The sequence below is a fragment of the Mycena indigotica genome, assembly GCF_014461135.1.
Source record: "Mycena indigotica strain 171206Taipei chromosome Unknown Mind.scaff0004, whole genome shotgun sequence".
NCBI lineage: Eukaryota > Fungi > Basidiomycota > Agaricomycetes > Agaricales > Mycenaceae > Mycena > Mycena indigotica.
Window position 1 is genome coordinate 5,638,040 of NW_023503003.1, and position 12,333 is coordinate 5,650,372.

General features: G+C 51.2%; 6 protein-coding genes across 6 annotated transcripts; 3 read left to right on the forward strand and 3 right to left on the reverse strand.

Annotated features, from left to right (window-relative positions):
• Nucleotides 1-1,274: 1,274 nt before the first annotated feature.
• MIND_00553500 (uncharacterized protein) lies at nucleotides 1,275-2,187 on the forward strand (the record flags this gene model as incomplete). The annotated part of the gene is made up of 3 exons (XM_037362313.1): nucleotides 1,275-1,502; nucleotides 1,549-1,614; nucleotides 1,672-2,187. The coding sequence occupies exons 1-3, from the start codon at nucleotides 1,290-1,292 to the stop codon at nucleotides 2,185-2,187; spliced, it is 795 nt and encodes a 264-aa protein (XP_037222605.1). The 5' UTR covers nucleotides 1,275-1,289.
• A 61-nt stretch (nucleotides 2,188-2,248) lies between these two features.
• Nucleotides 2,249-3,991, reverse strand: MIND_00553600 (Uroporphyrin-III c-methyltransferase; the record flags this gene model as incomplete). Its single annotated transcript, XM_037362314.1, has 2 exons — nucleotides 2,249-2,836; nucleotides 2,885-3,991. The coding sequence occupies 2 exons, from the start codon at nucleotides 3,989-3,991 to the stop codon at nucleotides 2,249-2,251; spliced, it is 1,695 nt and encodes a 564-aa protein (XP_037222606.1).
• A 294-nt stretch (nucleotides 3,992-4,285) lies between these two features.
• Nucleotides 4,286-5,206, forward strand: MIND_00553700 (uncharacterized protein; the record flags this gene model as incomplete). Its single annotated transcript, XM_037362315.1, has 2 exons — nucleotides 4,286-4,504; nucleotides 4,553-5,206. 2 exons carry the CDS (start codon nucleotides 4,286-4,288, stop codon nucleotides 5,204-5,206), a joined length of 873 nt encoding a protein of 290 aa, XP_037222607.1.
• Nucleotides 5,207-5,273: 67 nt separating this feature from the next.
• On the reverse strand, nucleotides 5,274-6,814 carry MIND_00553800 (Methyltranfer-dom domain-containing protein; the record flags this gene model as incomplete). The annotated part of the gene is made up of 7 exons (XM_037362316.1): nucleotides 6,291-6,814; nucleotides 6,125-6,236; nucleotides 5,959-6,079; nucleotides 5,730-5,911; nucleotides 5,568-5,682; nucleotides 5,389-5,516; nucleotides 5,274-5,339 (listed from the first exon to the last, which is right to left on the reverse strand). Exons 1-7 carry the CDS (start codon nucleotides 6,632-6,634, stop codon nucleotides 5,274-5,276), a joined length of 1,068 nt encoding a protein of 355 aa, XP_037222608.1. The 5' UTR covers nucleotides 6,635-6,814.
• A 57-nt stretch (nucleotides 6,815-6,871) lies between these two features.
• MIND_00553900 (RNA cytidine acetyltransferase) lies at nucleotides 6,872-10,622 on the forward strand (the record flags this gene model as incomplete). Its single annotated transcript, XM_037362317.1, has 11 exons — nucleotides 6,872-6,985; nucleotides 7,035-7,126; nucleotides 7,182-7,295; nucleotides 7,345-7,525; nucleotides 7,574-8,185; nucleotides 8,236-9,078; nucleotides 9,129-9,248; nucleotides 9,294-9,436; nucleotides 9,485-9,802; nucleotides 9,845-10,354; nucleotides 10,412-10,622. The coding sequence occupies exons 1-11, from the start codon at nucleotides 6,881-6,883 to the stop codon at nucleotides 10,620-10,622; spliced, it is 3,249 nt and encodes a 1,082-aa protein (XP_037222609.1). The 5' UTR covers nucleotides 6,872-6,880.
• Nucleotides 10,623-10,640: 18 nt separating this feature from the next.
• On the reverse strand, nucleotides 10,641-12,062 carry MIND_00554000 (NAD(P)-binding protein; the record flags this gene model as incomplete). Its single annotated transcript, XM_037362318.1, has 7 exons — nucleotides 10,641-10,667; nucleotides 10,718-10,869; nucleotides 10,919-11,049; nucleotides 11,100-11,241; nucleotides 11,288-11,507; nucleotides 11,552-11,596; nucleotides 11,646-12,062. 7 exons carry the CDS (start codon nucleotides 12,060-12,062, stop codon nucleotides 10,641-10,643), a joined length of 1,134 nt encoding a protein of 377 aa, XP_037222610.1.
• Between the last annotated feature and the right edge of the window lie 271 nt (nucleotides 12,063-12,333).

Genomic DNA, 12,333 nt, shown 5'->3' on the forward strand with positions numbered 1-12,333 from the left:
CTCCCAACGATCACCTTGGGACAGAGCCTGCGACGCCGCTCAGGCCTTCTGTGCTCTACGTCGGCAGTTACGGACGACCAGTATATAGTTGGCGCCCTAGCAGGCGGACCCTTAGAGTTTCTTCTCTTTGGATCCTCCCCTGCTAGGTCGGTCCCTCCGTGTATTTCCTGTAGTCTTATTCACGCTTTGGATCCTCCCCTGCTAGGCTTTCGTCGGAGTCTCCAGGGTTGCCCTTACAGTTGCCGGATGTTCAGTAGTTGTAGTTTATTGTGTGCGCGAGAGACACTTTTGTAGCTGTTAAAGACTTAGTCTCAGGTGTTCTCCAAGTTCACATCTCTTACTCACCTCACACTATACTTTTCACAATCAAGCTGAAGTTCCTTGACCATATCCAGCTCAATCTCCTTTGCAATCTGAACGTCATTCCAGTTGAATAGCCAGTAGTACTCGACTTTCTTATGGAACCAGTCTTCTGGGGCTAAACAGGCTAAGAACAATATATTGAGGGTGGTCCACATACGTAGCTTGGTTTTGGGCATCTTCGTACACAAGTGTTACAGGCTAAGATGTAGGTAGCTGGGGTCCCTGATCACACCGCATCAATGTTCCGACGTCAAAATTTTGATAGTCCAGAGGCTGTTGCCATATGGACGGGGCTGCATTCCATTCGACCCCATTATCGCAAGCTTCCTGCCTACACAGGTAGAGAGCTGGCCGCTAACTCCATCGTTGCTGCCAGTGTAGTCTTCACTGTTAGCCGTTACAGCATGGTGTGGACCGTGTGGTTGTCTTTTGATCTGAATGAGGTCGTGGAGACGAGACACTCACCGCAGACAGGCCGCCTGGTGGTTCGGTAGAGGATGTGGAGACACTGCCTTGGAACCATTATAGTGCTCCAGTGAGGGAGAATACCCATGCGTAACTTGAACCGATATGTCTGAACATTCCGAGCTACTTCGTGATTTTTTATGTACCCAATTTAGCGCTACTTATACTGAGTATGTATCCGGTATTTTCTAGTTATTGTGAATGATCATAAAATAAAGGTGCTATCAAATGAGTCGGGGACCGCCGCTTGCCGGCGCTACAGATTGTGTATCGGCATCAACGTAGCTTCAATTTATCGATAGGGGCGTTACACCTCTCTCTAACCTTCTCAGTCAAAATTATGCGACGTTGCAACGCCGTCCGCGTTCCAGCGCCAGCGCCGCCACTATGATCCCGTGATCGTGAGCCGGTCTCTCTGAATTATTTAAGCCCAAGCTTGGAGCTCTTCCCTCTCCACCATCATGCCAGCTTACCTCGGAAACTGCCACTGCGGCGCCTTCAAGTTCACCTTCACCACCGCTGATGAGCTCAAACACGCACAGGCCTGCGACTGTAGCATCTGCTCCCGCAACGGATATGTCTTGGTCAAGGATGGGGAGTTCGTGGCGACCAAGGGGGATCTTCAAACGACACTTTCGTCCTACACCTTTGGAACGCGCCTGTGGGAGCACAAGGTCAGTGTGACCGCGATAACATTTGCGTTATTCTTAACCCGTCCAGTTCTGTCCGAAATGCAGTACTTCCATCGCAATAATCAACAGCAGTGAATCGATAACTGTAGTAAATGTGCGCAACCAACGAATCATTTCTGTTGTGTTGTGTCGTGCTGACCAAACAACCCAGATGCGCGCTATTGAGAACATCGACCTTGCCTCTCTCTCGATCAACGACTACAAAGGGTCTCAAATCGAGCCTATTTATCAAGCCCCAACGCACCCAGCCCCTGCTCAAGCACCTCCGCCAGATTCAGCCGTCTACAACGGGAGCTGCCATTGCGGTGCCGTGGCCTACACCCTCGTCCAGCCAAACAAGATCGCAACGGTCAGCGAATGCAACTGCAGCATTTGCTCCCGCCACGGCGCCAGGTGGACCTATATCTTGGCCAGCAACCTCACCGTCCGTGGTGCGGAGACCAAGACGACGGAATATGACTTCAACACGAAGCAAGGGAAGCACACATTCTGCAAAACATGCGGGGTCGTGGTTTATATCCGCTTCGCTGGTCCGGAAGGCACTAAGCTAGACCCCGCCAACAGAGCGCTGAATGTTCAGACACTGAATGGGATCGACCTAGAGAGTTTTGAGGTGACAAAAGCAAACGGGAAGGCGTTTCCTCCCGCATATGTAGTTCCCGAGTAGTTTGAACTCCATCCAACAACCCAGTGTTTGCAATATTACGAAAAAGCTTCAGAAGTTGTCATCACAGGGAGTCCCATCCATTTGGCAGTCCTTCGGTTACTCGCCAGTCGACGTCAGACCCCAGCCATCTTCTGATACGAGAGCTGTCCTCAGCGTCAGCACCTTCATCGAGGACTGAATCGTCCCCAGGTCCCCACAATGCCAACACTGCCCAACCGACAATCAGGATACCGGGCGGGCGTTGTTCCCCCAGACTATCCAGCGCAGCAACGACATGTTGTAGCGTGGAGACAAGGACCCGCTGGTCTGGCATGGATGCTCGCTCGACAATGGCCACAGGTACATTTGCGGGATATTTGATAAGCATGGTTTCGACCAGACTCGCCAATCTCGCGATGCCCATTAGTAGCACGACTGTTTTCGCCCGTTCGTAGATAGGAATAGACCCGGCTTTCCCGGCCCGACCAACGCCAGTGCAGACACTCAATGCGTCCGCAACCCCGCGTTGGGTGACTGGGATTCCCGCGAAGGTCGGGCCAGCAAGCGCACTTGAAACACCGGGAACAACAACCGGCTCGAATCCACGGGCTCGAAAGTACAGGATCTCTTCGCCTGCTCGTCCATACAAAACCGGATCACCTTGCTTTAACTGCACAGTCGTTTGAGTTGACTGATAATAAAAAATTGACAGACTAACCCGAACAACGGTTAATCCTTTGTGCGCAGCCTCAACAGCAGCTTCCATCATCTCGCTTTGGGCTCCGTCTGCATTGCCTGGGAACTTGCGAGCAATGCGGACTTCGACAGTTGGGGGAATCAGGGCCAAAACGGCAGAGGGGACAAGTTTATCGGAGAGAACAAGGTCGGGGATGGTTGTGAGTAGTCGGTGGGCTGCCACTGTGAGCAAGGATGGATGACCTGGGCCTGATCCAACGAGAAATATTCGACCGATTGGTGGAGGGTTGGAAAGATCATGTATTGTTGGCTTGGGAACATGGTCTGAAAACTCTCCAGACAGCACCGCTTGCATGTCTTGCTCGTTCATGGTGGCAAGTCGTGGAATGGGCCAGTATTCGCTGACCTGCGCAACCCATTTCATTCTCCGTGCTGCTGTCTCCACTTCCGTTTCAGCGATTGCCGTCCTTGGGGAAACAGGCTCGTTCGGAGTTACAGGCTCTTCACAAGACTCGTCGCGGTTCCCAGCTGCTAGTTTTCGCATAACCCCAACCATTTCCACCGCCGCACCAAGCTCCTTCTGTAATAGCCCAACAATCTCGCGTTTGACGCGACTGGCCAGCCTACAACCGCGTCCATTGGTAGTAACCCCAATTTGGAGTGCCGACCGCTTCTCATCCGTGGTGGTGAATCGATGAGCAGCACAAAAACTGAAGTCGCAGAGGTCTGGCATGTCTGTGGTGTTGACTGGGATTCCCCTGGCGCGACAGAGTCGGTATATCCGTTGTGCAGACTCTCTCGACCGCCTTTCCGGGCCGATTAGAGTGTCAGTTACACAGACAAGGCTGATGTTGTGCTTCGTCGAAGCGAGGTAGCTTTCCAAAGTGTCTTCGTGTTCACCATCCCAATCCACAACCTCTAGCTGTCCCTGCTCAGCCCTCCATTTCAGCTCCTGACATACAGCTTCTGTTCCTCCGCGGGCAACAATAAGAACGTTCGAATCGGCCTCAAGGGCGGCAAAAGCGCGAGATGCAGCAAGCGTTCCAGACCCAATGATGAGTGTCGTTCGTGTTTGGAGGTGGAAAGACAGGATTAGGGACGCTCCTCCCTGGGGCGATGGAAAGTGCATGGGAGCGGAAGTCGAGGAAGCTGCATTTTAGTAATTTTCAGGTCGGTCGGTCGAAGTCGCGATGATGAGCACAGAATGGCACGTGACGAGACCTTTCTCTGTATTTCGATGGTGACCTACAGACAAGCCGGCGCCAATTCTCGGTGTTTGTGCTGTCTGTAGCATAGTAGGACATGGATTGAGATGAAGAACTTCAGTCAGAGCGCAAGTCTAATAATAAGGTCGAAGAAGCGATTGATCACGAGCTCGCTTCCCTACTAATTGCACATTCTTTCCTTACTGTATTCGCCAACCATGAACACTCAACCTCCAACTGGAGTTCGCGCCAACAGACTCTACAGAGCCAAACCGAAGAAGACCAGAGCAGAGAAGAAATCAACAGACGATGACCGTTACGCGGTGGTTCTGGCGGCGGCCAAGCAGACCGTCGACATTCTGAGCAAGAACGGGTTCCGTTGTGCTATATTTGGCGGTCTGGCCTGCAAGCTGTATGGAAATTCTCGTTGCCCAAACGTGCGTTAAGCTCTTCGCAGTCTGGATAATGCTTGAGCTGGCAGTTAGGACGTGGACATCATCGTCTACCCCACTGGGGGCCGCGATGTCCCAGACGCTGAAGTTGTCAAGCAAATGATTGTCTCCCGTGGCCACGGCAACTACTACCTGAAGAAAGCTCGTAATCCCGCAGCGACCTACAAGATTCTGTGGTACAAAAACCCTCGTGGCGGACGACGAGAATCCAAGGTGGACATTCTTGTCCCCTCAAGTGCCGACACAATGTCGCTTCCACCATACATTCCAGAGCAGCGTATATTCTCCCCCATTCTCGATGACGGAGGCACACTTCCAGTTGCTCCTTTTGCCTTCGTGCTACTCCATAAACTCAAAGGCTGGTCAGACCACCGCGCCTCGAAGGAGACATTCAAGCAGGTGCGGTATCACACTGACGGCGCCGACATAAGGAGACTATTGGATACTCGATCAGCGCGACTCTTGCCGCAAACTCCCAACTGGTGGCTGGATGAGGTTTTGTTTGACGAGCGGTTAAGAAGCGATTCCATCATTCGGGTGCAAGAATACTGCTCTCTGTTCCCTCAACGAGCAGCTCAATGGCGTTCGTTGGGTATAGACGTTCCTGACATTGCTAGTTCTCAATCACAAGTGGTTACGGAGGAGGAGGAAGAGGCTAGCGCAATGTTAGAGTTGGATGACGACTAGGATGGTATTTTTCTTTCTTGCTTTCTTGGGACACACGTGTAGCAACCAACTAATGTACATCGTATCTTTAAGGGTAGTCCGGAAGACGGTCGTTCAACAACGCATGATTACCTCGAATGTTGATGAAGGACCACTATAACGACACTCAGTACTGAAGCAAACCCATGGAAAGAACAACGGACCTCAGCGACGATGGGACCCCGGCGGACAGAGTTGACATCTCCGAGGTTGACTTCAGTCCAAAACGCACGTAGTCCAGCTTCTTCCAACATCGTCCACCACCCTTCGACCGCTTTCATCGTTTTCATTTCTGCCGCGCAATTAAAAAACGAAGATGTCAAGTAAAGACGAATCAACTCACCAGGAGTCCAACCAACGTGGATTTCAATCTGCATCTGGCCGAAAGGAAGAGGTTTGCCGTCGAAAGAAGCGATGAGTTCGTATAATGTGCGCCATTCCGAGCCCTCGATGTCAACCTGTAGCGGTTTAGTACCGTTATGCTTTCAAAAGACTGGACACACACCTTGAGAATGTCGATAAAGTCGTGACCCAATTCCTTCATGATTCCGGAGAGAGAGTACTCTTTCGGCGAGGCGTTGTGGTTGTCCTTTCCCGTGATCTTGTACTGGTGGAAATGCGAGCGATTGTTGACTTCGTGGTCGTTGAGAAGTTCTGGTCCCCATTTCGTTACCGAGAAGTCGAATCCTATATGAATGGTTGGTCTTCGACATCCTAGTAAAGCTAATACCCACCATGAACCTCGCATTTATCGCTCTGATGCAAGATCTCCTGCTCGAAACTCGACTGGCGCTCCACTCCCATGGAATAGATAATGCACCGGTCCTGATGGGTAGCTCGCTCGAGTCCACAGACCTGCAGGAGTTGGGAAAAGAACAACAGCAGAAAAGAGACACGCACATATTTGCCACCATCCGCCATATTTCCGACGCGGTAAACGGGGAATGGGCACGAAAAGGCAGGAATGACGAGGTCCCAGAGCGTGTATTTTGAGGCGAAAGGGTCGGCGAAGCTGCGACGAAAGATAGTTCAGCAAGTTTGGATTTGGCGACATAGAAGAACGCACGCGGGTGTGTCGGGGGGCAGCTGGGCCATAATTTCTTTACGCTGGGCCACGGCCATCTGGTATCGCAACTCGTTACCCGCCAAAGTCAGGTTGAGGCGGCTCGCCCCTTCATGGCGATTTCGATAGAACTTCTCGGTCCACGAGCTCCAGCTCTTGATATCCAGATATTCTGCCGTGTGGGGGTGCTGCTGGGCAAGGACTATGAGCGATATGATGACCACAAGCGTGATTGGGAGGAGGAGGATTGGAATTCGAGGCATCGCGATTCGAGGCATGAGGGCAGAAGGAAGAAAGGACGTGTCGTGTCGTGTCGCTGGCGAGGAATTACTCGTGCGAGACAGCATTCCGCCGCGGAAGTGCAATTGCTTGTGAGACAGGGGAAAGTAGGTCAATCTACTTTGAATCGAAGTTGTGAATGCATTGGTTGGTGCCGAAGAAGTAGGTTCGACAAGTAGGTCATTGTAGTAAGAGAAAGATAGTAGGTGCTTCTGCCAGCCTTGCAGCGATGCAATGAGTGAATAGGCCCAGGGAAACACTAAATTTGGTCACGTGGCATGCGCTGATCGGATAATTTTTTACTCTTCGCCGTCATGCGCAAGCAGCTCGACCCGCGCATCCCAATATTAATCCAGAATAATGTGAAGAAAAACAATCGCTCTTTCATTGTGCTTGTTGGAGACAAGGGAAGGGATCAGGTGTGTCTTGCTCCAGACCGCCAACTTGACGATTTACAACCTTGAAAAGATTCCAAACCTCCATTACTTGCTGAGTCAAACGCGAGTATCCGCTCGGCCTTCTGTATTATGGTGCTATAAGAAAGATCTTGGCTTCACGAGGTCAGGTCCGTCCCACTCAATTCGTTCGGATTCTCATTGCTCAATGGTTTAACAGTCACCGGAAGAATGCAGAGAACAAGATAAAGCGCGACATAAAACGGGGCATCCGGGAGCCAAACGAGAAGAATCCATTCGAAGTTTTCATTGCCGCTACTGACATACGATATACGTGCGTGCTAGTTTCTTTTTTTTCGTGTAGACTATTGAATATCTGCCAGGTACTATAAAGAGTCAGAGAAGATTTTGGGCCATACCTACGGAATGCTGGTCTTGCAGGACTTCGAGGCTGTAACGCCAAATTTACTTGCTAGAACTATCGAAACGGTTGAAGGAGGAGGCTTGATCGTTTTGCTCCTCAAAACTATGACGAGTCTGAAGCAGCTCTACACGATGACCATGGTGCGTCCATCTAGCCTTGGGTATTCATTCCTCCTTAGTCTTTTGCAGGATGTGCACGCTCGATATAGAACTGCATCTCATGACTCCGTAGTGGCCCGCTTCAACGAACGATTTATCCTTTCTCTTGGGTCGTGCGAGGACTGCCTCTTTTTAGACGACGAACTGAACGTCCTTCCCATTTCCCGTGGCAAAGATATCACCCCTATCGAGGATGGTGAACTCCCCAAAATCACCCCCGACCAAACGCAACTTGCTGCTCTACGTGAGAGCTTGGTAGACACAACTCCTGCTGGGCCCCTAGTCACCCTTGCGAAAACGCTGGATCAAGCGCAAGCCGTACTTACATTTATCGAAGCGATTTCGGAAAAGACACTTTCATCGACTGTTACCCTTACTGCTGCTCGTGGACGTGGAAAATCAGCAGCGTTAGGATTGGCAATCGCCGCAGCCCTTGGACATGGCTACTCTAATATCTTCGTAACCAGCCCAAGCCCAGAAAATCTCAAGACCGTTTTTGAGTTCATATTCAAGGGTATGGATGTCCTGGGCTACGAAGAACATCTTGACTATGACATCATGCAAAGCGTATCGGCGGAGGGTGGACCGAAAGGCGCGATCGTAAGAGTAGACGTGTTCAAAAATCATCGCCAAACCATCCAGGTCAGCGTTTTAGTCTCCGTACTTTGTCTTCTCCTTTCAACTCTTCGCAGTATATCCAACCTCAAGATGCCCACGTCCTGGGTCAAGCAGAACTTGTCATCATCGATGAGGCCGCTGCAATTCCCCTACCACTTGTTCGAAACCTCATTGGGCCCTACCTCGTCTTTCTTGCTTCGACAATCAATGGTTATGAAGGCACCGGCCGCAGCCTTTCATTGAAGCTGTTCAAGCAGCTTCGGGAAAGTACACGACCTTCATTAACTAAAGCTCCCGCTGGCTCTGCCGGTGCTAGTAAAGATGAGGACTCTGCACCTTCTACATCCAAAAAACATCCCAAACCTGCTCCCAAGGCGAGATCACTACGAGAGATCAAGCTCACAACGCCCATACGGTATGGCACCAACGACAAGATCGAGAAGTGGCTCTATAATGTCCTCTGTCTCAACGCTACCACTGGCTCGTCTTCTCATCGTGGAACCCCGCATCCTTCAACCTGCTCGCTTTTCTATGTCAATCGCGACACGCTATTCAGTTATCATCCTGCTAGTGAAGTGTTTCTGCAACGCATGATGGCGTTATATGTCGCATCGCATTATAAAAACCAGCCGAACGACCTTCAAATGCTTTCGGACGCACCAGCTCATCACCTTTTCGTACTGCTCCCACCAATAGAAGACGATGAAGATACACTACCAGAGCCGCTGGTGGTTTTACAAGTCGCGCTAGAGGGTGGATTGAAGAAAGAGGTTGTTTTAGATGCTGCTGGACGAGGTCAACAAGCGAGTGGAGATATGATTCCGTGGGTCATCAGCACGCAGTTTCTAGAGAGTGGGTTCGCATCGTTGAAGGGAGGTCGAGTTGTCAGGATAGCGTCAGATCCTGATTATGCAGGGGTCAGTTTGCATGTTCCCTGGTCTTCTCCTTGACCTCACCTCATTTACAGATGGGTTACGGGTCCAGAGCACTGGAGGCCCTCAACGCGTTCTACAGCGGCGAATACTACGATTTCGACGAAGCGGAGAAAGCGGCCCCAAAATATCCCAAGCCAGGGAAATTCGATCTTGTGGGTTAATCATTACAATAGACGGGTTCCAGCTGACGTTCAAAGTCAACGGCTGATCTGCATACCGAAACACCATCAGTGAAACCAGTCACAAGCATGCCCCCGTTATTACAAAGGTTATCGGAGCGCAAACCCGAGGTGCTGGATTACCTAGGTGTGAGCTATGGGCTGACTGCCCAGCTTCTTCGGTACGATATCCCCTCATTGGAGAATTCCTCTTTCTGAACTAGCATCAGATTTTGGAAGAAAGCTGGCTACGTCCCTCTTTATCTGCGGCAAACTCCAAGCGAGTTAACTGGAGAGCACAGCTGCCTTATGGTCCGCGGCTTGAATAGCACGGCCGACAGTCAAGAGTGGCTGGGGGAGTTTGCTAAAGGCATGTCAACCTCAACTCCAGTGGATCTTAACCTAACGAATCATAGACTTCCGAAGACGATTCCTTTCCCTTCTTTCCTACAAGTTCCGCGAATTCGGGAGCATCACTGCTTTAAGCATACTCGAAGCTGTGAATATCGGCCTCAAAACAATCGACTCGGACCCCTCAAAATCGCGACGTATGTGTCTAACCTTTAGTCTGATGTTTGCTAAATGCTCAGCGTAGCCCTTGCCTCAACTGAACTCTCCCATCTCCTCACCCCCTTCGACCTAAAACGACTAGAAGCATATTCAAACAATATGCTCGACTACCACGCAGCCCTCGACCTCGTTCCCACCATTGCCAAACTCTTCTTCGAACGACGACTAATCGGGGCCGGAGAGGACGAGAACGTACATCTCAGTGCGGTCCAGAGCGCCATTCTCCTCGGTCTTGGGCTACAAAATAAGGAAATCGACGACCTCGAGAAAGAGCTGACGCTGCCCTCCTCACAAACACTCGCCCTGTTCGGCAAACTCGTCCGCAAGATCACGAAACGGCTTGTCGGAATACAAAAGGCTGCCATTGGTGCCGACATTCCCGAGGCCGCTCCAAAACCGGCGTTTGCAGCAGACACCGGGACGGTAACCGCTGCCGCGTTGGAAGATGAACTCGAGGAGGCTGGTGCAGTAGAGATGAGCAAGGAGAAGCAACGCCAACGAGAGATGATCGATAGTCTTGATCTGAAGAAGTAAGCTCGTTGTTTTCTCTGCCCATTGACCAATGACCCAGTTTGACCGTTTCTTAGGTATGCGATAAATGACGCGGGCGTAGACTGGAGCGTGGCGGAACGGCAAATAGGGAAAGGAAGGGGCAATACGGTGGTCAGTGTGAAGTCCACTGCTGCTGGCCAAAAGCGCAAGGCAGATGAGACAGAAACAAGAGAAAACGGTGGCGGTGATAAGGAAAACACGAAGGGGCAAGAAGCAAAAGCGATAGTCTCTGTTGTTACACTGTAGCGTCTATATGTTTTCGGTTTAATCTTCCTGTACAACACCAACATTCTAGCAAGCATTTCATGAGCGTTTCGATGTCTATTGTAAGGACTTCTTACCCCAGACTCGAACGGATCCAACCCAGCAGCAACACGAGCCCCAGCAACAATTCCACTCCAATCCAGAACGTCGACAGCCTCCTTTCCCGCTTGGACTTGACCAGTATGGATAGCACGGGCCGTTATCAGGTGTTGATGTGCGATATCGATTGCTGAAAGGGAAATCCATCAAGTTGCTTCATTGAACACGCCCCAACTCACCTGGCATTGGGGAGTTGTGAACCGCAGTGAGGCGACGGATATGGGACGCGTCTTTGATACCACCGTTAATGGAGAATCCAGTCTTGGCATCGAAGTTATTGGTCGACATCCGCTCCGAATATCTCATTAACCTGATACAACCAGTCAGGCAGCTGGGAGTGGACAGTGAAACCAAGCCGACCCAGGCGCGGGGAAGATTTCTTTGACAAGTTTGTGCACTTCTTGGGCGGGAATACCCGATTTCTCCGCCAGTGTGTAACTCTCCGCAAAAATCTCCAGCGTGCCCAAAATCATCGAGTTTCCGATTAGCTTGAACGTGGGTGCTGGATAAGCATAAGCGCTGATGGACATAGTCTGGAGCGGGCCTACCTTTCTCGATGTTTCCGCCTAGATCAATCACCTTGCGGCCAACGGCAGGGACCAGCATGTAAGCGACTTCCTTCTTGGAGCGGTAGTCCCCGGACATGACAATGATGAGCTGGGCGCCTGCAGCCACGGCTGGGGTGCCAAACACGGGCGACGCGACAAGATGGCAGTGAGGAATCGATGAAACGAGGCTGTCGAGTTCGCCAGCAAAGGTAGGATAAATCTGCGACGTTGTGGGAAGGATGAAGTGACAGAAAGTCGGCTCACGGTACTAGTCTCGACGAATATCTTGTGTCGTGCGGGAGGTGTGTGCTGCAGCCAAGACCGTTCAATGATCATTTCAGAAACAAGACCAACTCACCTTCAACGTTGCGACAAACTTCTCGTAGATTTCCCTGACGACCTCATCATTCGCCAGGGCAGTAATAATGACATCGCACTCCGTCGCGATCTGCTCCAGCGAGTTGGTGACCCGAATCTTGTTTGCTCCCAGCTCCTTCAACAACGCGTCCGCTTTGGCAGCAGTTCGGTTCCACACAAGGATGGGGGCCGCGTTGTGGGAGTGTGTGGCACGGTAGTTGGCCAGATTCTTCGCCATGACTCCTCCGATTGCGCCTAAACCGACAAAGCCGATTTGGATTGGAACGGTGGGACTTGCACCAGGCGTTGTAGGCCGAGAATATGGCACGGCAGGTGTCTCCGTACCGCTGTTGCCTTGCGAGGCCAGTCCCGAGAGGCTGGTTGCTGAGTGAAGCGCGGAGTGCAGTAGGTCCGTCATGGAAGCAGACGAAAAGACGCCAATCTTATCCTGATACGGAAATGACGTGGTTTATTCTCATCGATGGCAAGTTTTCTGTTGTTGTTTTCGTTGACAAAGAAGGACAGTACCAGGGAAAGACGATGTTCCGGTTCCTTCCACAAGCTTGGCACAGTATTTCAGCTTTTCAACCATGTTGAAAAACGCAAAGTCGTGTATTGATGGTATCAACATCAGCGATCAGCATGGATCACGTTGGTGACTTCCCTTCCAACCTCCTTCACCGGGTCAA